Source organism: Sus scrofa, chromosome 4 (assembly GCF_054392235.1).
Source record: "Sus scrofa isolate SSC_HxYL_T2T_F1_AM1 chromosome 4, Sscrofa_HxYL_maternal_Yorkshire_Landrace_v2.0, whole genome shotgun sequence".
Taxonomy (NCBI): domain Eukaryota; kingdom Metazoa; phylum Chordata; class Mammalia; order Artiodactyla; family Suidae; genus Sus; species Sus scrofa.
The window spans coordinates 1602692-1626329 of record NC_139386.1 but is presented as its reverse complement, the minus strand read 5'-3'; the positions used below and the strand labels follow the sequence as shown (position 1 = coordinate 1626329).

Genomic DNA, 23638 nt, shown 5'->3' with positions numbered 1-23638 from the left:
CTGATGCACAGATGAAAGTTTCTGACGTGAGTGGCGTCCGTTTTGCCCGTGTCTCCGGTGGGTGTGGTCTGTGGTCTGCCCGTCCCCAGTTCTAGGGATTCTGCTTTTCGCCCGTCTTTACTCCAGCTGCACACAGCCCTGGTCCCCAGCGCCCCCTTTCAGCTCCTGAAATCAGCAGGAGCCATCCGCCCACAGGGCCTTTACCCAGCTCCTTGGGCGGCCCCTGCCCCTCCTCTGCGCGGCTCTCCCCGCCAGGCTGCAGCTCGGCAGCTTCGGTGGGCTGCCGGCCTCCCTTCTCGCCTCCAGCCTTGCTCCTGCGTGGGCTGCCTTCGCATCAAGCTCTCCCCAGAGCACCCTCCACGCAGAACCGGAGGTTCCCGGGCTGGTCCTGTCCCCAGCGCCTGCCCACTGCCGATGCTCAGGGCCACCGGCTGCCCGAGATGAGAGGAGTCGGGGTGGGGGGGGACTCACGGTGAGCTTCACGCGGTCCACCACGTGCTTCAGGAGCAGGAAGATGGACTGCACGACCCGCTTGCGCTCGTAGCTCTTGCTCGACTTCAGCCAGGGTTCTGTGTGCTGGGGCGGGGACGAGAGACCGGTCAGCCCCGCAGACCCAGCCTTGCCACCTGGGAGGCCACGTGGGGCGGGTAGCCAGTCCCTCCCCACCGGGGGCCCCGCCCCTTCCTGCCCGTCCCTCACCCCCGCACCCGTGGGTGAGGCTGGCTCTAGGGCCCTGGGACAGCCTCCCTGGACCGGAGGGAGCTCTGAAGGTGAGTGCTGTCCCCTGTCCCGGAGGCAGAAGCCCTTGGGCCTTCGGTCGGTGAGGTGGAGCATCTGCCACCCTGGCCCTCGGGTGCCTCCTTGACGTGCGGGAGCCGCCCTGCTGCAGCCTCCTCCTCACCTGCAGGAGGAAGCAGAGCTCGTCCATGCTCTTGTTCTCCGAGACGAAGCTCTGCAGAAGCAGGTCCAGCGCCTGCATGCACTTCTGGTACAGCACCTGCGGGCAGGCAGAGCCTGGGCCACCCTGGCTGACACCCGGCACCAGCCCTGGGGGGCGATCACGGGCGAGTGTGGCCGTGTGCACTCGCTGTGGGTGTCGGGGTGCCTCAGAGACCCCAGAAGGGAGCAGGTCTGTGAGCGCCCGAGCCCCGCCCTGGGCCCCTGGCGCACCACCTGTCCCCTGGGTTTGCCCCCACGGGCCGAGTCCTGCTCTCTCTCCTTCTCCTCCTTGGTTCTTCCTGGGGACATTTTTTGGGTGGACGTCCCCAAATATTTCAGCTCAGGCCCAAAGCCGCACGCAGACCAGCTGCCCCAGCACGGGCTGACGGCAGACCAGCGCAGACCTGGGCACGAGGAGCCGCCCACTGATTGTTGAATGACTGAAAGGGAGCACGTTGCTGAGCCACGAGCCGCGTGAGCTGTGGGTTAAACCAAGGACTCTTGGCGGGTCCCTTGCACAGTAGTGCCGCACCCTGCCCTGGGCCCGCCTAGAGGTCCAGGATTCCCCCAGGTCAGAGAGACCGTAGGGCTGTGAACAGGTGAGAACGGCCAGCACAGCTCGCACCCTTTAAGGCCACGCAGCCATTCTCTCCCTCAGCGGCTAGTCATGAGCAAATACTGAATGCTGAATTGGTGGCCGCTTCTAAATAAAGTTTTTTCCGAAGAAAGAGGGCAGTGCTCGCACGGGCACAGATGGTGCAGGGCTTGGGGGCCGTGTGCTGAGGAGGTGGGGCGTGGGGTGGGGGGAGGGTGCGCCCGGGCAGAGCGCGGGCCCGGGGAGGGAGACCCAGCTGGCCATCTGGGCAAAGAGCTGCCAGAGCCCCGTTAGAGGGCAGGACCCAAAGGTCCAGGGTTTTCCCAAGGTGGAAGCACGTCTGTGGTGGAGTCGCAGTGAAATGCGGCAGAGACAGGAGCCCCGCCTCTGCTCCCCTCTCTCCCCGCAGGCCCAGCACGCAGAGCCCCCGCCCGGGGAGCCGCGCTGGGAGCAGGCGCGCACCAAGACGTCCGGGGCCGGCTCCAGCGGCGGCAGGCAGGTCTTCAGCATCTCCGTCGGGGGGAGCGTGTACAAGCTCTGCAGGCAGGTCTGGAGGATCCTGGACTTGACCATGGGCTTGAGGCGGGGCCGCAGCTGGCTGAAAGAGACACAGCGAAGGCGCAGCCGTCCCGCGAGTGGAAGACCTGGCCGAAGCCGAGTCCCCGCAGGCAGAGGCTGACACCATCCAACAAGCGGAAGCGGGTCGGAGGTCCACATGGCCCTGGGCTCTGGCTGGGGGGCGGCGGGGAGGGAGCTGCTGGGAAAACGGGGCTCCTCTGGACGGGGCGGGGGCGCCCCGACTCATTTATTCACTTCTCTTGGGTCCATTGAGAGTCACTGTGCAAAAACTTGGGGTTATTCCTGGGTCGGTGTCAGCACTGAACAGGATTGGCGTCAAGCCGTGAGAAAGGTCAGGTCTCAGCCTGTGACCTGGGTCAGGGCTCCGTGGAGGACCAGGGTTAAGGCTGAGTGTGACCAGGATCAAGGCTCAGAGTGGGATCAGAGTCGGGGCTCAGAGCGGGACCGGGACACGGCTCAGTATATGATCAGGTCGGGGCTCCGGCTGTGCCCATGTCATCAGCCTTGACGTTGATGGGAAGCAAAGCACGCCTGACCGTGCCTGACCCCGTGGCCCCTGGCCGCAGCTCCGTCCCTGTGCCCGGCCGCCCCCGCCCCTATTTGCACCCTCTTGTCTCTCACACACTGACCCCCCCCCCAGGCTCCGCGGCCCTTGCTGTCCCCGTTCCTGGAGCCCCAGGGCAGTGACCTCAGTTTCACGATGACAAGGATGACCTTCTGCCGGTAGAGGGTGGCCAGGAAGTTGGGCTCCTTCTGCAGGATGCACTGGGCGGCAGAGCAGAGCCAGCGTGGGGGTCAGCGGCGGGCGGCGGGGGCGCCGCTGAGCCTTCCGCCCCCGGGGGCTGCTCACCAGGAGGCACTGGATCAGCTCTGGGATCTGAGTGAACTTGTAGCTCTGGGTGCTGCTCTCCTGGCCGAGCGCCTTCGCCAGCATAACGGACGCCGACAGGAAGCTGGCCTTTAAGGCGTTGTCCTGTCCGGGCACAGGCGGGCACCGGGCCCAAGGCAGGGGTGTCCACAGTGAGCTCTCGCCCAGCCTCGGGCCCACCTGGTCTGGGTACAGACCGCGCACACTCAACACACAATAGCACACGACCCACACACACGACACACACGCGGCACATCTGTGCCATTCACAGCACACAGTCCAGAGCACAGCTACACGCAAGGCAAACACACTGTACACACAGCTTATCCACGTCCACACAACACAGACAACCCGCACAGCGTACCCTCCCACACACGAAGCACACACGCAGCGGTTACCCACGTACGTACACAACACACGCAGCACGTGCGGCGTTGGCCGCTCACCTCACACAGCCGGCACTTGCAGTCATGCTAACGGCACACACGGCACACAGCCCACATGCACAGCCCACACGCAGCACACCCGGGCCGGCTGCAAAGGCCTGGAGCCCTCCGCGGGGAGTCGGCGCGGGCCCCTCCGTCCACCCTGGCGCGGGCCCAGCGCAGCCAGTGACACTGGATGGTCTAACAGTTGTTCGGAGGTCATGGTGAAGGCTCAGCGTACGAGCAGGGTCAGAGGTCAGCCTCCCACGCAGATTAGGACGCCAAATCACAGAGACAGAGCCCCGGTCGCCTGGGTCCCCTCTCAGCCCCTGTCTCCACAGCCGCCCCCCGCCCCCGGGCCTGCTTTCCGGGGGCGTCTGTACAGTCCATCTGACGGGGGAGAAGATGGGCCTGCTGGCGCTGCAGGGGTGGAAACGGGCTTGTCCCGCCCCGTCCCGCGTGCGCGCCTGCCCACGCCCTCGCGCCCAGCCCCCGAGGCCCGGGCGGGGCTCACGTAGACGCTGCAGGAGAAGTAGTAGACCATCCTGGAGGCAATGTTGTCCACCCACGGCAGGACCTGCTGCCCGGCGCGCGTGGCCATCTGCCCGTAGCACAGCAGGGCGGTGCTGCTCACCCACCTCCAGTGCAGGTTGGCGTCCAGCGGCTGCGGCGGGGAACCGGCGGGGCTCGGGCCTAGGATCGTGCCTGCCCCCGTGCCGTGCATCCCTGAGAAGGCCCCCCCACCCCGGGCTGCAGCCACCGCCCCCCGACCCCCCAGGCAGCATCTCTCCTCTGGGTGGCTCTTGCTCATCCACTCCCCCGGCGAGGTGCCCGGCATCCCCCCTGTTCAGCTTTGCAGGTGAGGACGGGCCTGGGGCCGCACACACTGCCCAGGGTCAAGGCTGGCCCGCCACTCCTGCCCCTCAGCCCCAACAGAGGCTCGGGGCCCCGTGTGGGGAGCCCAGGGCCACAGCTCTGTCTGAGAGAGTCTGACCCCACGCTCCAGCCCCTCCAGGAGGTGGGCAGACAGTGTCTCCCCCCTGTCTCCAGTGAGCAAACTGGGGCTCAGAGCACAGGAGTGGCCCTCTCACCCCCACCCCCACGTCACTGTCTCTACCTGGCTGTCCGAGGACACCAAGGCAGACCTCAGGAACCTGGTGCGGCCCAGATGCTCCAGCGTGGCCCACACCTGCTCCAGGTGTGAGGAGGACGTTATGCCGACGGCCAGTGCCATGCCCTGTGGGCCAGAGGAGCCCGTGAGCCGCCTGCCCCTCCCAAGGGCCCAGCTGGTGCCTGTCGAGGGTCCTACAAAGCGGGCAGTCAGGGGTGCCCCCCCCAAGGGCCTGTACCTCAGTGGGGCCTTAAGGCCAGGGCGGAGCAGAGGGCCCCTGCCGTCCGTGAGGGTCAGCGCCTGCACCAGGGGCCCCCGCGTTTCTTGACAGAGGGCTGGGGTGCTGGGAGACTCCCAGAGGCCCCGCATGAATGGGGGAGGGCTGCGCCCAAGAAGCAGCAAGGCCAGTGGGAGGGGGTCTGAGCCCCGCGGACCTGAGGGGGCCAGAGGGGCTGGGGAGGCCGAGGCCCCGACGCACCTCCCGGTGGCTGGACGACTGGTGGGACAACTCAAGGACCTTGGCCAGATGCCACGTCACCAGCTCCTCGCTGGCGCTCTCTCTGAGGATCAGGCCGAACATGTGGTAGAGGGTGGTCTAGGCGGGGAGAGGCGATGCTGGGCAAGGGGGCATGCTGCCCTCTGGGCTGGGTCCTCGGCCACGCCGGACTTCCCGGCCTGCTCAGCTCAGGGGCCCCGGGAGGCAGGCCCCTCCGCACCCCAGTCCCACGGCAGGTGGGAGGGAGACTGCCCTCAGAATCTTCTAGAACCCCCTGTATCTTCCTCTTAATGGGAATGTGGGCTTTCTACAGCAGGCAACATGACCTGAACAGCCACACGTTTCCCGATTCTCGTGGCTGATGTCACCACCTCCGACTCCACACTAGAGAGTGAGCCCGGGGGGGCAGACACCACCGTCCCGGGCACCGGCCACTGCTCTGTCCCTGGGGCCCTGAGCAGGCCCGGGCAAGCCTATAGCCAGTGCTGAGTGTTCATAGCAGCTGGTGCCTGAGGTCAGGTCTGAGTGTCCAGGGGCAGCCAAGGTACGAGCAGAGTCTCCCCTTGCGCTTCTAGCACTTTCTGGGTTGTATTCACCACTTGGAGGGGAGGGGTCTGCGTGGTCACAACCCCGGGGTCTCGGAGCCACACCTGTGGGGCGCCCTGGCACCACGCCTGGGTACCGACCTTCTCCAAAGGTGATGCGAGGTCCAGGTTCCAGGGCTTCAGGAGCTCCTGGATGCTGGCTTCTGGCACCTTCTCCTTATTGATGAGCTGTGGGCAGAGCACAGTGCTTGCCCCCCGACCCCCGGTGGGTGGGACAGAGCCCAGAATACACAGGACAGAGCAGGGCCCACAGGACTGGGACAGGGAGCCGGAGGCCGAGTCCAGTGGGAGCCTTCGGGGACGGGAGTCACCCAGCGGGCAGGCAGAGAAGCCCTTCCCAGAAAGGGTGAGGAGAGAGTCCGGGTGCCGCTCCTCCAGCAACGCGCCGGGGGCTCCTCCTGAGTGTGACTCTGGCCGTGCTCACCCCCTGCTTGACCCCTGGCAGCCCGCCACCCACCCGTGGCCCAGAGGCCGACTCCCTTAACACTGCTGGCGAGGCGACCTGACCCCGCGGAATCTCCCCAGAGTGCACCCCACCCTTTTGTGCTGCTGTCTGGTGGCCTTTAGGAAGCTTCCACTGCGCACGCCAGGGTCGGGGGCTTTGGGGACGGCAGAGGCCGGGGGCAGCCAGGAACTCCCCCTGGCCTGTGAGGCCTGGAGCGGCCGAGGGCGGAGGGGGAGCGTCCCCTGCAGCTCGAGCGGCCCTCAGAGGCCCACCTGGCTGTGCTGCTGGATGCAGTGCAGAATACCCTCCAGCATGAGGCTCTGCTCCAAGGCAGACTTGGTCCTGATTTTGCTGACGAGCGCTTCCTCCCAGAACGGGCTGCTGCTCAGGGACCTGCCCACCATGGGCTTGCCCAGGTGGTCTGCAGAGGACGGAGAAGCAGAGCGGCCGCGCTGGGCGCCAAGGAGGAGCCCGGGCCTCCCGGCTGCGGCCCAGCTGCCTGGCGCACAGGGCACCTGCGGGAAAGAGCTGCCACAAAGCCAGGAGCCTGCCAGGGGCAAGCGGAGGGCAGGCGCCTCTCTGGCACTGGGACTCTGTCCAGAGGGTTGGGACATGCCAGAGCCCAGCCCAGCAAAGGGGGACGCGGCACACGACAGGAGCTCGGCAGCAAGCGCAAGGGGTGCCGAGGCATCCAGCATCATTTGGGACCAAAGGTTAGCCTGGATCCCTGCCCTGCTCCCCCGAGCAAAAGTACACGGCAGCGGTTAGGAAATCCAACTTTCTGAAATACACCCATAAACGTACGGAGGCGGCTGTGGGGTTTGCATCTCTGGATCCTGGGGCAAAGGCAAGACCCGAAGCCAAGGAACTTTGAGATTTAGCGACGTCAACTTCACGCAAGAATCACAGTCCCCGGTAAACACTGAGAAACTGTCTGACCCAAGGGTTCCCATCAACATATAAAAGGCCCCTGTAAGTCCGAACATTTCAAACACGGGCAAAGGGGGCGGAGAGGGGGCTTCCGGTTAATAATTAGACCAAAAAAGGACCCCTGCACCCGTGACAAAAGCAACAAACTGAAACCAGGAGAAAAGGTGAACCAGAGCGGAGAGACGAGCCCTCCTGCTGGAGGCGGCCTTGCCTTGTCTCTTTGAAAGATAATTTAGCAAATAAAAGGCACGCTCAAGGAGTTCCCGCTGTGGCGCAGGGGTTAAGAATCCGACTGATGGAGTTCCCGTCGTGGCGCAGCAGAAGTGAATCTGACCAGTATCCATGAGGAGGCAGGTTCCATCCCTGGCCTCGCTCCGTGGGTTAAGGACCCGGCATTGCCGTGAGCAGTGGTGTGGGTCGCACACGCCACTCAGATCCTGCGTTGCTGTGGCTGTGGTGCAGGCCGGCAGCTGCAGCTCCAGTTCGACCCCTAGCCTGGGAAGCTCCATATGCCGCGGGAGCGGCCCCAAAAAGACAAAAAGACAAAAAAAAACAAAACAAACAAAAAACAAACCAAAAAACCCATTCAAACTGCCCAGTTAACAGGGTTCCTCTCTCCCGAACAGAGCAAAGCCGGGACGCCGTGAGCAGGTTTCCAGGTTGCCCCACACCTTCACAGAGGGAACCAATTCTGCTCTGACCCTTTGAAGCCGGTGTCCTCCTGGGAACGGAAACAAGCCAGGCGCCTGGTGCAGGTGGGCAAGTGGGTGTGGGCCCCACCTGGGGGGCACCAGCTGGCACCAGCCTTCTGCGTGAGGGCCCTGATGCTTCCCAGCTGCCCACGGCCTCGGGCCTGTGCCGGCACCCGGTGTCTCAGCGTGCCCACCCCGAAGCCCGAGCCGAGGAACAGGGGCCAGCTCTTGGAAGGCTTGGTCCCCCCGACCCCACACTGACTCGCTCGCTCGGCCCTCAGCGTGCTACCCGCCAGGCTTATTAGGCTCTTGAGGAGGCCCTGAGCCCCTGAGTTTGATGGGTGACGGGCAGGGGCTGAGGCTCCAGGGTACCAGGAAGGGCGGCTCGGGGGCGGGGGCGGTGCCTTGTGGCCTGGGTGCAGGGCCGGCTGTGGCCCTTCTCTGTGCTGACTGGGAACAGGGGACAGGGAGGCCCCCACAGCCAACCTCTCCTGCTTGGTGAGACTCGGCAGGGACGGGCCCGGTGGGTCACCGAAGCCCCCCCGCCCCACGCTGTGTCTGGAGCACCCCAGAGGCGAGGGGTGAGTGGAGCCGAGGTCACAGTGTCCTCCCTGCTGACACAGGAAGGGTGATGGGACCAAGGCCGGGAGAGGGTATCTGCTCAGAGACAGCTCGGCTGGCCCCCCGGCCCCCCAGCCTGCTCACCAAAGTCCAGCTCTTGCTCCTCTGGCGGGAGGCGGTTGGCCCGCCACGGGGGGCGGTGGGAGTCTTTGCTGGGAGCGGCCACGATGGAGAGCGTGCCTCCTGGAGGACAGGGCCTGGGGGACAGAGGGTGGCACCACTTACACCTGCTGCAGCAGCCAGTCTGGCCTGAGCCCCTCAGCCAGCCAGCCAGCCTCGGGAGGCACCCCAGCCTGACCAGCCTCACCTTGTGGGCATCACCCCAAATCTTTAGCAGGCCCCGATCACGTGGTTATCACCCCCAAACCTTCCCAGCCCCCCACGGTCAGTTAGCACGCTGAGGCCTCGGTGGGTCCAGGGAAGGGACCGAGCAATTCATTCCTGAGTTGGGCAGACCTTCGAGGTTCTCCCAGGAGATGCTCACCCTCCAAGGCCACTTGGCCCCAGCTTGTCCCCCCGGGGTCTCTGCCCCAGAGGCTCTGTGACTCCAAGTCCAGAATCCCTGGGGCAGTGACCACCTGTCCCCGCCCCCATCGTCACATCCACGGCTCAGGCAGGGCCACCACACGGGGAGCAGCCAAAGGCACCTACTGGAGCTCCAGACCGGGCCCTGGGCTTGACGGTGACCTGCCCTGGGAGGCCATGCTGATCCCAGGGCAGCCTGGCCCTCCTGTCCCTCTATCCCCTCCCAGGCTTGCCCTGGCCTCCCAGCACCAGGTAGGGCCACAGTTTCTGGCTCGGCAGGTCTGGGACACGTCAGGACCTGCATTGCTAACAACCCCCAGGTGACCCTGATGCTGCCGGGCTTGGCCTAGTGGCCACCAGGAGGCCCCATAATACCTGGGAGATGGTGCCTCTGTGACCATCGGCCCCACCAGGGGCCTGGTGTCCTCGCCCCCTGCCCCCTTTTGCTTCCAGAGGTAATTCCCAAGGACTCCCTGAAACCATCCTTTTGGCCCTCCTACTGCCCTCTTTGTCCCCAGGCCTGGATGGCCTTCACACGCTCCCCTGACACACACACACACACACACACACACACACACACACACACACACACACCTGTTCTCGGCCGACTTCCAGGCTCCAGTGCCCCGGACTTTCTCTTGTCACAACCCCTCTCCAGTTCCCTCGGTAGCTGTCCCCCCACCTGTGTGCTGGGGAGGGAGTGGGCACAAGGAGCAGGGTGGGGGCAGTAAGAGTGGGGGCCACCCTGGGCCTCGGGGTGCCACCTCCCTCCCCTCCCCTGACAAGTGTCCCTGGCCCAGCCCTGCCCTTCAGCCCAACCCCTGACCCCAACACCTGACCCGCCTCTTCGGCCAGACCCTCTGCGCCCACCCCTTCACGGGTCACACTCCATGCCACCACGTGCCTGGCACTGCCTGCCTTCATCCGCTCTCCCTGCCCACCTTCCCACCCCCACTCGGCTGGCCATTCCCCACTTTAGTGCCAACCTAGGCCTCTTCCTGGGCTCTGTGGCCCACCCAGTGGTCCTCACTCTCGAGCGACTCTTAATGGTGTCCCCTCAGCATCCCCCAGCCCCACAGAAGCCCCCGCCTCCACAAAGACCCTTGCGACCAGCACACTGGCTGCTTTGGTCAGGGGGCTCTTGTCCTATTCGGAGGAGACAGTTCTCTCCAGAGGTTGACCCCCCCCATCTGCAAACTGGTCCACAAAACCCCGCTCACGGAGGACGGAAAGGCCACAGCCGACCATGCCACATCGTGGGTGGGGTCAGGCCATGAGAAGTGACGGTGGGAGAGAGTCTGGGAGACTTCCCGGAGGAGGTGAGTTAAGACCAAAGTCAGCAAAGGGGACAATGAGCCCGAGGAGGTAATGCTTGGGTGGCCCAGGATAACAGAACCCCAAAGAGGACAATTTGGCCAGAGGGCAGGGTCAGCTGGTAAAGCCGCTGGGGAAGGAGAGCGTGGGCACCTCGTGCTCCCTGCTGCTCATGCCCCCACCCGGCATGCTCTCCTCCACCTGCGGCACCCATCCTCACAGCCCCCACTGCCCGGGAAGAAACGCCCCAGCCCCCCAGCCCCTGTGCCCCTGTCCACGGCCACCCCCCCAACACCAAAGGGCCACAAAGGCCCTCTTTCCAGATCTGCCCTCTGCCACCACCGCTGCCCCTGCCACAGGACCCTTGCACAAGCTGCCCTGTTGCCTGAGCATTCTTGCCCCCCTGCCCTATGTACCCTCCCCCTCTCCTCTCTGCCCTCCCAACCCCCCAAGACAGGGGTTCCCTTTATCCCCTTTAGGATGGGCCTCCAGTCTCCCCCAAAATGTCCCCAGCAGGAAAGAGGCCCCCCAAACCCGCAGGGCCGGTGCTGCAAGAAAGACTCAGACCTGCGAAGTGAGCTCCAGGCTAAGCAAAGAACTCCAGCCGGAAGCTGGCGTCACAGGCCAAGACTGTTTGAAAGGCTGTAACAGGTGCGAGTCCCCAAGGGGGCTGATCTCCGACAAGACCCCAGGAGCGCAGTGACTGGCCGAGAATCCCACTCGGGGAATTTAATTAATGGAACGAATGAGAAAAGCCCGCAAAATTCACCCCGCAAGGAGTCTTCCCGGTTGTAAAGTAGCCACGCACGTTCAAAACCACAAGAATGGATGGACAGTGGTTAAAAACCCTGTCTCCGAAGATGATTTAATGACACGGGAAACTGCTCGGGGTCCCCTGGGGATGAAGAAGCCCTTTGACTCCAAAATTTAAGCGCAATCTCTAGGTGTTGGGATTTGGGTAGGTCTTTTTTTTCCGTAAGCTTTTCAAAAATCTCCACCTTGTCTGCAATGAGCATGGATTTTGCCCATATGAGAAAAAAAAGAAAGAAATGCCTATTTAGAACCAACGGTGACGTGAGCTTTAAGAAAAACTGGAAAACAACAGGTCAGCAAACACTACCTTAGTCCCGGGGCCGGGGGGGCGGCCACAGGGCTCTGGCCGTCTCTGAGGTCCCGAGAGCCTGGCTGCCTTGAGGATCCTGAGAAGCCGGGCAGGGGCTGGTGGGGGGAGTGGAGGGGGCAAGACACCAGCCCCTCTGTCCTGAGGCCAACTTGCTGCCCACCCTGCAGACATCCAAGGGGGCGAGGCGGCCCCCCACCCCCAGCTCACTCAGGACCCTGCGGGGCAGCCTGGGGCGGGAGGACCCTATTCCCTGAGAAAGCCCCGTCCTGGTAGATGACCTGCGGTGACGTGACGGCCACAGCGGGAGGCCTTGACTGTTGTGAGCTCACAGGGTCAGGACAGAGCCAGGCCACACGACCCCAAGACCCAGCAGCCCCAGGGACCAGAGTGTGCAGGTTCTCAAGGTCAGTTGGCCGTCCGGGGGCTCCTGAGGACAACTAAAGTGGGCAGTCCAAGGCCACCATCAAAGTCACCAGTGGTGGCAAGCGGGTGTTGGGATTTCAAAGCTTCTCCAAGGAGATAAAACGCATAAGCCAGACCCTCTCATCCCGCGGGCTCACTGTCGTTGTTGCAATGTCCCTAAGCACCTCTGCACCCCAGCAGGCTGGTCTGCTCCTTCCGGCCCCACTGGAGAAGGTATGGGGCTCACTCCTCGCCTCCTCCCCGTAAGGGGCGACATACGCCCCCAAGCAACCAGCAAGTGTCTCAGGAGACCCCATCCTTCCCCAGCCAACTAGCAGGTCAGCAGGTGGACGGCAAGACCCCTCCCTCCTCGACTGCCCTGTCTTTAGGCCATAAAGACAGACACGGCCACGCGCCCAGAGGCGGCTCTCCCTCACCGTTGGCGAGTCGGCCCGCTCTGTCAACGGTGTCTCCTGCCTCGATAAACTTGTCTTTTCTACACCTGGCTTTAAATCCAGAAAATCCTTTTTCCACCCGTGGGCAGAGACCACAGCAGGTGCTGCTCTCTGAGCAAAGCAGCCCCAAGGGGCAGCTGGCTATGGGGCGCCTGGCTATGCTGGGAGCCAGGAAGGGAGTGGGGTGGGGGCACGGGTGGGGTGGGTACCTCCGGACAGAGCCCTCTGTGAGTCAGGTCCTGTCCCAGGCTCCTGAAGCCACGGTTCCCGCTTCCCAACAGCCACCCCTGCCCAAGAATTCCGTTCTCCAACGGCTGCCGGTGGCAGTTGAGGGGACTTCCAGGCACCAGCCCTGAGTCTGCTCCTCTGGGGCCAGAAGGACCTGATCTGGACCCTGGGAGGACCCCTGCACACAGACAGGCCCTGCGGCCCCAGGCTCCCTGCCCTGGAGCCCGCCTCTGACAGAGTCCCCACGCCCACCGCCATCAGGAAGGGCTGGGTGCGTGTCCCCAGCGTCCACACTGGCCGCTGCCCGCCTGCGTTCATTCCATGGGTTTGGACTCGCTGGGTCTTCCCAGAGCCCGTGGTCCGTGGCTCATCCTCCTGACCCTCAGCCCAGCTCTCAGCCCCCAAGAGCCCAAGAGCAGAAAACCGCCTGCCCTGCACGCTGCCCCCTCAAGACCAATGCCTCCAGCGGTGACTCGGGAGGGCAGCTGGGGGCGTGGCTACACCAACTGCCGCCTCCCAGGGCGGGGCCTCTGGGGAACAGGGACAGGCCCGCTGGGCAGGGGTTCTGCGCTGCCGCCTTCCTTGCAGCAGTCTGAGGGGTAACCCCTCTGCCTGGGAGGGGCCACCGGTCCGCAGCTGGCGTCTGATGGAAGGCATCTGCTCCCCTGCACGGCTCTGTGACTCCTAAGCCTCGGGAATCATCCTCGGAGCCGCACGCCCTTGAGAGAAACTGGCCCCCAGCTGTCTGCGGGCAGAGGGGCTGGACTGGGGAGGGCCTGCAGGTGGCTGGAGGCAGGGGGAGGCGGAGGACAAAGAAGGGAGCCAAGAAGAGTGACCTGGCCCTTGGGGCCTCAGCCCCCAGCACAGGGCGGAGGAGACACGGTCGCCAGGTCCCCAGGGGCCATCCCACAGGAGGGTCATTCAGGAGGTTCTGTTCTAAGGTCCCCACATGCCAACGCCCTGGAGAGGGGCCCCCCAGGGCTCTGGGAGAGCGGCAGGCTGGGGGGGCCAGCCCAAGGCCTTGATCCGTGGGCCAGAAAGCCAGGGCACGGGGAGAGCCCTGCTCGCAGCTTCCCCGGTATGGCAGCACCATGGGGGGGGCGAGGGTGTCGTCCACTCTCCCTGTGCCTGCCCCTTGCTCCCGGGCCTCTGGGGCTTAGGGGAGGACAGATGCTTAGGCCCAGTCTGTCCCTGCAAACCTTTGGATTTGAGGCATGACCATTTGCCACTGGAAGAAGCCACAGAATGGGCCCTGGGGACGTGTCGTGGGGGAAACTTGTAAAGGACCCCCCCCCCAGGCTCCAGCAAGATGGAGCTGGAACCCCCAGGCCACCCTGAGGCCACGTGACCCTGGTGGGTGTGGCCCTCAGAGGCCCCAGATCTGACTGAGCACCTTCATCCCTGGGGCCACCTCCATGGCGACGGAGACTGCTGGGAGGGGGCCTGGGCCGAGGGCCCTGGTGACACGCAGGGACTGGGAACATCTGCATTCAAGCTCTGAGCAGACGGCAACAGGGCGGGTGACAAAGCCAATGGCCAGGGACCAGTTCAGAGCAGGGCTTCTGCATTGAGGGATCTATGCTGGGAGAGGGGACATGGGCAGAAACCACACAGCTTGTCCTGCAGGAGAGTCAGGTAGTGTCCCCTGCCAAGTCCCCACCCAGGGACAGCAGCCCAGCCCCGCCCTGAGGGGCTTAGAGCCCCCAGGCCCCGCAGAGGGCCCCGCCCCGCTCAGCACGGTCCCCCTTCCGAGGCAGGGAGAAGGCCACATCTGCCCTCCCCGAGACAGCTCTGCCCAGCCCCCACCCAGCCTGGACGGAGGGGTCTCGGGCAGAGGAAGAGAGGGGAGCTGGTGGCAACGGAGGACTGAGGCGGGTCGAGGGTGTGGGGAAAAGGAGGCTTGGCACAGCCCTGGGATGGAGGTGACAAGGGCCCCGCAGAGCTGGGGTCGGATCTTAGTGGGTGACCAGGGCTTAAAGGGCGATTCTGGCGGAGCTCAGGTGCCTGTGGGGTTGCCAACGCGCTCTGGCTTGGGGCCCAGGGACAAAGGATTGAGAGGCGAGAGCAAGCTGGGTATGCTGCCCGTGGGGTGGACGCAGAGCCGGTGCAGCCTGGGAGGGCTTCCTGGGGGAGGCGGAGAAGGACAGAGGACCCCGGATGCCCTTGGGGAAAAGACCCGAGAGGAACAGCGGGAGGGGCCAGAGGGAGGCAGAGGGTGGGAATAACAGGCGGCAGTGTGACCTGCTCAGCTGTGGGGTGGGGGGATTTTGGGGGCTGCGCTGGTGGGATCCAGTGGGACAAGCAGGCTGAGGGTGGGGACAAGCCCCGCTGTGGCCCGCTGAAGTCACACGTGTGAGTAGGAGGCACTGGGATCCCGGGAGGGAGAAGGGGGGGTCGGGGCGAGAGCTCGTGGGGAAGAAACTCACCCCCGCCCAGGGCACACCCCAGTGGGCGCACAGGCAGACGGCTGGGGGTGAGACGAGGGGCACAGACAGAAGGGGCGGGGGGCAGGAGGACAGCCTCAAGCCCTCCATGCTGTGTGTGCTTCTGCAGAACCGGCTCTGACCCTCGGCATTCACCTGTCACCCCCAGAGCTGCAGCACTTGGAGTCGGGCATATGGCAACCTCCACAGCCACAGGGGGTGGGGGGGACAGCGTGGGGCACGGCCACCCTTACGACGCTGGAATCCGGCCCTCTCCCCTCCCTCACAAGGGGCTGGCTCTGCCCGAGGAGCGAGGAGCGAGGAGCGGGCGGTGCTGGTGGCTGGTGATTTGCGCATCTCCCGCGAGGACTCTGCTGCCTGCTCCCCACAAGAGGGGGCAGGGCTGGGCCGGATGGCACAGGCTGCACAGAACTCAAGTTTCAGATGGAGCCCATCTCGGGGAGGACAGACAGGATGGGAACGACACGGACTCTTCTGAGTCCTGCTGCAGCCCACGGCTCCCAAGACAGACTGTCACCAGCTGTCTCATTCATTTATTCAACATATGATAACTGAGCCCCCAGAATGTACTGTCCCCCGTCAGCTTGGGAAAGGAAGCGGAAGATGTGACCAAGGCTGTCTGTGCCAAGGGGCTCACAGCCTGCGAGGGGGACAGACGAACAGACAGCCATTCAAAAGGGTAGGCACCCAGGGGGAACAGTCCACGTCTGCCGGGAAAATTCAGGCCAGGCCTTGCAGAGGAAGGGGCATTTGAGCTGGGGTTTGAAGCATAGATAGGAGTTTGCCAGATACTGGGGAAAGGGAACGCACACAAAGGTGTGGAGCCTGGGAGAGCCAGCAGGTCTCCGGGGAGGGGGAGGGGGGCGTGAGTTTGCAAGGAGTGCTTGGGGAGGGGGCACGTGGGGCACGTGGACTACGTGGCAGGAGGAGTGGGTTGGTGGCCTCCTAAAACACAGGGCTTGGGATTTAGTTTTTGTCTTTGGCAGGGGGGAGCCCTCTGGGGTCTCAGAGCTGCGCGGCGGCTAACGGGGCTTTGATTTGAGGAAGTTCCCCTCTTGGGACACCACAGAGGAGGCCAGGAGGCCAAGCCAGACTGAAGCCACCAGCCCACCTTGCTTCCTTCTGTTCCACTCGGCTGGTCACTCCAAGGGCTCTCTGCGCATCCGTGTGGCCCAGAGCAGCAGAGGGCCTGCGGTGTCAGGGCCTCCGCCAGACCGCAGGACGCTCCCACCTCCAACCGCGCTTCTAACAGAGCTTCTGCCCGCCAGGCTCCGCCCACACAGGACCCAGCTGTCCCTGCCCCACCTCCTCACCCCCCAAAGCCACCCCCCCAACACTCACCTCCTCCTGTCCCTCTCCTTCCCACCCCTTTCCTCCTGAGTCTCATCCCAAGGGCTGTACAACAGGGCAGGAGAGGGGCGCGGAGAGGGGCCAGGCCGGGCAGGGCGGAAGAGGTTGGTGGGGGCTTGTCTGGTGGGTGCGGGTGTGGGTGCGGGAGGCACATGGGACATGGGGGGCGGGAGCCTTCAAGGCTCAGACAGCCGAGCGGGGCCGAGCCCGAGCGTGCTCCTCCTGTGGTCAGCCAGTCCCACAGGGCCCTCCCCCTGCTCTGAGCTCAGGCTCAGATCTCTTCTCCACCGTGTGCTGTGTGGCCTCAGGCAGATTACTGAGCCACTCTGTGCCTCTGTTTCCCCGCCTGTGAAATAGCACCTGCTCATATGCTTGCGATGAAGACTGAGCATTTATTTATAAAGCCCTGGGACAGCAGCAGGCACAGAAAACGCCACAGGATGGAAATACGATGGCTGGAAACAGGCAACCAGAAGAGGGCCGGTCAGGGTGAGCCGCGCAGGCGTTAGGGAGGGAGGGGGCAGCTAGGAGATGACGCAGCCATTGTCCCCAGGGTGGGTAAACGGAAAAGTGGTGTCTGAGGAGGCGACGTTTGGGCAGGAACACGAAGGAGCAGGCTGAGCGCAGGGTGGAGGAGCCCTGGGGAGCGCGGGAGCCTGGGGCCGCAGGAGCTGGGCCAGGGCCTTGAGCCAGGACCAAGGAGGATCAGGCTGGGGTCTTGGGAGCGGAGCCATACGAATTGAGTCAAGCCCGTTTCTGGAGAAGGATTTGTTCTCCTCGCTCTACTCCTGGCTCCCCACCCCCAGCACAGGCCAGGCGCTGGGTGGCCGCCCGAGCACAGGGGGTGAGGGACCCGCTGTCGGGAAGGGCCCACATTCTGGCCGCCCTGGATGGCCCGGGACTGGCACCCCAGCCTCCCACACAGCCAGCCTTCTGACCCCGGACGGAAGCCGAGCCAGCTGGGGCCCACGGAGCCTGCTCACCCGCGGTCACTCTGCTGGGGCCACAGCATCCGCCCTGAGAATAGGCTGCGGGGCCGGCCTGTTCCCGCCTCCGCTTCCACTCGCAGGGCCCCAGCCGGTCCCCACACTGGCCGACCCATGGGAGCCTGCCAGAAAAGGGGGCGCCTGCCAGAAAAGGGGACGCCTGCCAGAAAAAGGGGGTCCTGGCCCAGGCTGGCGAGGAGAGAGGAAAAGGAGTGAGTGGACGGCAGGTGGAGAAGGGGTTCTGTCCACCTGGGCCCCAGCATGGGCCTCACCCACACCCAGATCCCCACTGGCAGAGCCCCGCCAGGTCCCGGCTCGGAAGCTGGATTCTGGGGTCACCCCCAGCCAGCCCTGTGGGTCACCAGCCAGGTGACCTGGGACACAGCACGAGCGTCTGGGCCGAGGAGGGCCGCCCAGACGCCTCCCAGGCCAGGGTGTTGCTCCTGGGAGGGTGGCAGCAGGATGGAGCCTCGGAAGGGAAGAGGGAGCAAGTCCGAGGGGCTGACTCGGGGGGGAGCGGGCGTTTGGCAGGCAGGCAGCTCCGTCACTTTGGGCTGTGGGCCTGGGAGCCCCTCCCTGAGCCCCTGCCTCCCCCTGCCACCCGGCCTCGGCCTCCAGGGGAGGAAGTGGAGCTGAATGAGACGACCAGAGCCCAGCCACCCCCGAGACAGGCTGTCCCGCCCCCTCTGCGCACAGCCACATGGTGGCAGAGACTGTCCACTGCCAGGTCCCCGCGCCGGCCAGGGAACCAGGGAACGAAGGAGCAAAGGCACAAAGGACTCCTGCGGACCGGGCCGCGGTGCCGCGGCTCGGGAAGAGACGTGCCCTGCCTTGCCTCTTGGCCCTTGCGGCGGTAGTGTCTGTTTCGCGAAGGCTCTCGCCTCATTTTTCGGTGTCTCTCACACAGGAGATTGAGGAAGCTTGGACTAAAGCAGCCCTTGTCTTACTTACCCAGCACACTGTGACACCCAATAAGTGTTTGTTGAATGAATGAGTGAGCGAGTGGATGGGCAGAAGGAACGGTCAGAGCTGGTCTGCGCCTGGCGGGCTGTGGCCAGGCCTGAGCCCGAGGAGGGCCCTGGGCGACTGGAGCAAATCTGGGTCACAGGAGTGGACACGGGGAGATGCCCCCCTCTGGCCATGCCAGGAGCCCTTGACCGAGGGCCGAGAGCCCCTGGACCTCCCTCCCCTCCCTCCACCTCCCTTTGCCTGTGCTAACCGAGCACTGTCCTGCCAGCCAGCCATCTCCATCCAGACTCCTGCGCCCCTGCCTCCCAGAGGGACCTGGGTTGGGCAGAGGAAACCTCCACCAGCTCCCTTGAGGCTGGTGTGGGAGCAGCCAGGGCCTACGTGTCACCCCTCCCCGTAGACCCCTTCCCAGGAGGCGTCCTGAAGGGCTGGATGCAGCCCGGCTCCCCAGGTCCAGCCAAGGGCGGGCAGCTGTGTCTGCTGACAAACCTGGTGCCTGCTCCTCAGTTAAACACAAAAAGCTTGGGAGTTCCCATCCTGGCGCAGTGGTTAACGAATCCCACTAGGAACCGTGAAGTTGCGGGTTCGATCCCTGGCCTTGCTCAGTGGGTGAAGGATCTGGCGGAGCTGTGAGCTATGGTGTGGGTCACAGACACGGCTCGGATCCCGCATTGCTGTGGCTCTGGCGTAGGCTGGTGGCTACAGCTCCGATTAGACCCCTAGCCTGGGAACCTCCATATGCCACAGGAAGCGGCCCTAGAAAAGGCAAAAAGACCAAAAAAAAAAAAAAAAAAACAAACACACACACACACACACACACAAAAAGCTTAAGGGTGACTGGAGCTGGGTTCTAGGAGCGGCTGGGGCACTTGGAGGGGTGTGGCCCAGCCAGCCAATGCCCACGTGAGCCTCGGGCTAGCTCTAAGCCTTGACTCCTCTGCATACCCCTGCTGTGCTTACAGGTCCAGCCCTGCTCTTTGGAGGTGGTTGAGCAAGGATGTAAGAGGGAGGCCTGATTAGAAATCCATGAGTGTACGCAGAGGCTGCTGGCCACTGCAGCAGAAGTCAGAGATGAGCTGAGGGCAAGAGGCCAACCCCAACCCAATCGTAGTGGCTCAAAGAAGTGGATATTCTTCTCATAGAATCAGAAGTCTAAAACGAGCAGCCCAGGGCTGGTTTGGAAGCTCCACGTTCCACCAAGGAACTTGCTTTTTTTCATCCTAAAATGAAAAAAATGTCTTCTTGCCTCCAAGATGGTTGCTTTGCTTCCAACCATCACATCACCATTCCAGGCAGCCGAAAAGGTGAAAGGGCCCGGGTCAGATGAAAACAAGAGCTTTCTTGGAAGCCCTATCCAGGGACTTCTTATGCCTCATTGGCAAGAAATGGGTCATGTGGCTAAAGATTCTGGGGTGGGGCCCTGGGAAGGGGTACCTCAGGGCTTCAGTGAGGAAGGCGGGCGAGGGTGTGGATGTCGGGCTGGTAGCTGGCGAAACCTGGAGAGTGGAAGTTATTATTCCTGATGATTCTTCAGAGACCCCCTTCTTCACCCACATCTCTGCCTGACCTCATTCTCACTCCCTTCCTGGGCACTTCGTCCACGTGGCATTTGGAGACCCCCCCATACTGCGTTTGCCACTGTGGCCTGTCCACTCACTTGATGGTGAGGAGGCAGCCAAGGAGAAAATGAAGGAATCAGGTGACTGTCCAGCCCCAGGAGAGGGAGGCTGCCTCCCCCAAGTCACCTCTGAGCTACAGCCTCCCACAGAGGCACAGGGCGATGTGACGGCACGGGGTCAGTGACGGTGACAGTAAGAGGACCTCCTGGGGGCTGGGCACCCCCCAGCAGTGTGGACACTGGAAGTACATCCTCCGGCCCTTGACCTCAGCCGCAGCACCTGCGAGGCGGGCGCCCCGGACACAAAATTCAGGGCAGTGCCATCGTTCACACGTGGGGGCAGTGACGCTCCTTGCCTGGCACAGATAACCCGCAGGTCCCTGCCCGTGGCAGGGTTGGTACCGTGTTGCTCCTTCAAGAGCTGCCCTGGTGACCGCGGGAGGCGACGGCTGTGGGAGGGGCTTCGGGGGGGGGCCCTGGTGGGTGCGGCAGGGGGCGTTTCCGCCAGGGGCGGGCGGGGCAGCCTCCATCTCCTGGCGCTGGACCGTCACCTGATTCCTTCGTCTTCCCCTTGGCTGCCTCTTTGAGGCTGGCTCGTCCCTCCATCCGCAGGTGGCAAGGACCAGCGCACCTTGGGAGAAGCTGCCCCGGCTTCCCTAAACCTAGGCCTGCAAAGGACTTTTTGCGGCCACTTTTACCTCCAAGGTTGAGGAACCACCGTCTCGCCAGCCGGGGAATGGCACGGGGGTGGGGGGTGGGGTCGCTGCTGACTCCTGGGAATAGACGCTTGCTTGTGCGTTGACCTTGTGTCCTGCAACCTCGTTGAACTCACTTCTCAGCTCTAGATGTTTCTGCAGATTCCCTGGCATCTTGTACGCAGACAGTCGTGTCATCGGCAAACAGGACATTTGTTTCTGAGCTTTGCTTTTAAATGATGAATTGACTATCGAATCTGCTCCACCTTATCACATCGGTTGATAGGATCTCGCGATTTTACTTTTTTGGCTCGTGTATTAGTGGACTGCATCACTTGATTTTTACTTACTTATTTATTGTCTTTCTATAGGGCCGCACCCACGGCTTATGGAGGCTCCTGGGCCAGAGGCCGAATCAGAGCTCCAGCCACCAGCCTGCACCACAGCCACAGCAACGCCAGATCTGAGCTGTGTCTGCGACCTACAGCACAGTTCCTGGCAACGCCGGATCCTTAACCCACTGAGCGAGGCCTAGGATCGAACCCTCGTCCTCATGGACACTTCTCGGATGCGTTTCCGCTGCGCCACGACGGGACCTCCCCATCACTTGATTTGTAAATCACGTGATTTGTAAATCTTGAGCCAGCCTTGAATCCAGAAATAGGCCTAATTTCATCTCTCCAGGAAGAGCAGGGACCCGCAGGAGGGGCCTTCGAACAAGCTGGGAAGGCTGGCTCATCGCAGAAAGGCTGCCGGGACCAGAGCTGGAGACTTGGGGATGGGGCTGCTGGAGTCCAGTAAGGTCAGGAGTGGGGCCCCCACCTGTCCAGGGAGCCCAAAGCCTGTGGCTCACACCCCAGAGCTGTGAGGACAGCAGCCAGCAGGGCCGAGCCCGGGCTTCTCGTGTGTCTGGGACGAGAGATGGGAGAGGAGCAGGAACGGGGGCTGCGACCCCCCAACCCTGACCTGGCCTGAGGCGCCTGAGGGTGGGGCTCCAGGAAGGCTTGAGATCAAACAGACCAGGTCTCTGTGTGTGAAGGAAGCCAGTATTCTAGTTCTCTGGCCAAGGACGAGATGCACGTGGGTCAAAGCTCTTATTTCCCTCCCTGGGGGGGACCTAATCGAGGGTTTCAACCAGTCCCAGGGTTTCAACAACCAGTCCAAGGGTTTCAACCACCAGTCCCAGGGTTTCAACCACCAGTCCAAGGGTTTCAAGCACCAGTCCAAGGGTTTCAACCACCAGTCCAAGGGTTTCAAGCACCAGTCCAAGGGTTTCAACCACCAGTCCAAGGGTTTCAAGCACCAGTCCAAGGGTTTCAAGCACTAGTCCAAGGGTTTCAAGCACCAGTCCAAGGGTTTCAACAACCAGTCCAAGGGTTTCAACAACCAGTCCAAGGGTTTCAACAACCAGGGTTTCGACAACCAGGCCGAGAGTTTCACCCAGGAGGAAATGCTGACATGAGGTGACAAAGAGGTGCAGCAAGCGTCACGGGGCGCTGCAGCCCCAGATTTCTCATGTGGGGTGGTTTCCACAACTGGCCAGTTGTAAGTAGCTTCACGTCGGGGCAGGCAGAGCCCACCCAGACGTTGGGCCACCTCTGTGGCACAGTGGGAGGTGGTCCCTGCAGAGCAAGGGTGGGGCTGGGGCAGCCCAAGGCTGGGTGCTCTGAACAGCTGGCATCTTGGGGGCAAGCATCTGGGTTAAGAAGTCGCCCAGAGGACAGGTGACAGAGCCCCACAGCAGGCCGGGTGTCCAAAGGCCCGGGACAGAGGAGGCCGTGAGCGAGGGTCCGCTCTGTGATAGGTGCCCGGAGCCCTCTGCCAGGATCTAGCCCTTCAGATGCCAGGGCATCTCTTTGGACCAAGGCATCGCCATCCAGGCAGAGGCTGCGGGCATCCTTGGCTGGGTCCCTCCTGGTCCTCTGGGCCAAGCCTGGGCAAGACGGGCCTCGGGAACAAAAAGGCCACAGGACCCCAGGGGGCAGAAGGACCGGTGGGGGGGCGGTGCCCAGGCCAGAGGCGTGGGGTCGTGTGGTTTCTGTGGGGAGGGGTAGGACCACGCCCCCCACCTGCCTGAAATCCCGATGCCACCCTTCTGCACCCAAAGGAATCCAGCCGGGTCAGCCTCTGGCTAAGCTCTGGAACCGGCCTCTGCCACCCCAGCTCAGGCCAAGGTGGCCCTGAGGGAGGAACACCTCCTGCGGCTGAGAGGCCCCGAGGGGGGACACTGACCCCTGGGGGGACTGGGGCCTGAGTGGGGAGGGCACACTGTGGAGGCCGTTCCAGGAGGGAGGGAGCGTGTGACAATTCGAGCCTGCAGACAGAGCCAGGCTGGGCATCCACAGTGCGGCAAGCGGGGCACCAGGCTGCCAGGCCCTCTAGCCTCGTGCCTCCATCCCAGGTAAGTGTGGCGTTGGCCTCAGGTGCTGGAAGCCACCACTGTGGGGAGAGGGGGTGGCCTGCACCCCATGCCCCCTGCCCTTGGTGTCCCTGTCACTTGCCAGCTATAACTGCCCTGGCGGGGGAGGCTCTGGATGCCCCTCCCCCATGGGAGCTCTGGCCCAGGGCTCCTGGGTGGACAGGCGGGCAAGGCACAGCCCCAGGGATGCCTCTTGGCCTTCCCCAGGCCCTGCCCTTGCCCAGGGCTCCCGGCAGCCTTTTGTGATGCCCTTGTCCTCCCTCCCCTGGGCAGGGCGACAGCATCAAGCAGAGAAAAGAGGGGGGCACAAATGTGACTGAACATTTTCTGGTAGCCACGATAAAAAATAAAGAGATGAATTCATTTTAATCACATTTTTTAACACAATAGATCCAAAATCTTAGCCAGTGCGGGAAGTACTCCAGCCCCTGGGCAGGTGTGATCCAGATAGAGCCTCTAGACAGGTGTGCTGAGTTGGGGGGGGGACCTTGACGGATGGCGCCCCACAGGGAGGCACGGCCCTGCCCCGTCTGGGGTGGCGGCACGGCCCTGTCCTGCGAGCCTGTCCTGCTGAGGCCTAGGGCCCTGCCGTGGTATGAGACCTCTGCCTACTTTCAGGCTCTTCAGCCCCCACAGCAGCCCCCGTGGCCTGCATCCCACCCTCAGGGCACCCCCCCTCACTGGCCGGGCAGGTGGGGAGGGTGGCGGAGGCGGGAGGAGAGCGGCCCCGCAGCCCTGGCTCAGGAAGGCCCAGCTCCCAGGCTCCCCTCTCCTTCCCCACCCACGCAGCTCGGCTCATCGGAA

At 63.6% G+C, this 23638-nt stretch overlaps 1 protein-coding gene across 1 annotated transcript in view; it reads right to left on the bottom strand.

Moving 5' to 3' along the window:
* The window catches only part of LOC110260203 (maestro heat-like repeat family member 5), a 28621-nt gene extending 15950 nt beyond the window's left edge, over nucleotides 1–12671 (bottom strand). The window contains exons 1-14 of the mRNA XM_085024284.1: nucleotides 12335–12671; nucleotides 12108–12176; nucleotides 11266–11344; nucleotides 8391–8503; nucleotides 6336–6484; nucleotides 5700–5786; nucleotides 4996–5112; nucleotides 4524–4643; nucleotides 3921–4070; nucleotides 2964–3086; nucleotides 2802–2878; nucleotides 1997–2132; nucleotides 902–997; nucleotides 472–576 (exon numbers count right to left, since the gene is read on the bottom strand). Coding sequence (XP_084880410.1) covers nucleotides 472–576; nucleotides 902–997; nucleotides 1997–2132; nucleotides 2802–2878; nucleotides 2964–3086; nucleotides 3921–4070; nucleotides 4524–4643; nucleotides 4996–5112; nucleotides 5700–5786; nucleotides 6336–6484; nucleotides 8391–8503; nucleotides 11266–11344; nucleotides 12108–12176; nucleotides 12335–12671 — 1758 coding nt within the window. The remainder of the gene's footprint in view (nucleotides 1–471; nucleotides 577–901; nucleotides 998–1996; nucleotides 2133–2801; nucleotides 2879–2963; nucleotides 3087–3920; nucleotides 4071–4523; nucleotides 4644–4995; nucleotides 5113–5699; nucleotides 5787–6335; nucleotides 6485–8390; nucleotides 8504–11265; nucleotides 11345–12107; nucleotides 12177–12334) is intronic.
* Nucleotides 12672–23638: the final 10967 nt, after the last annotated feature.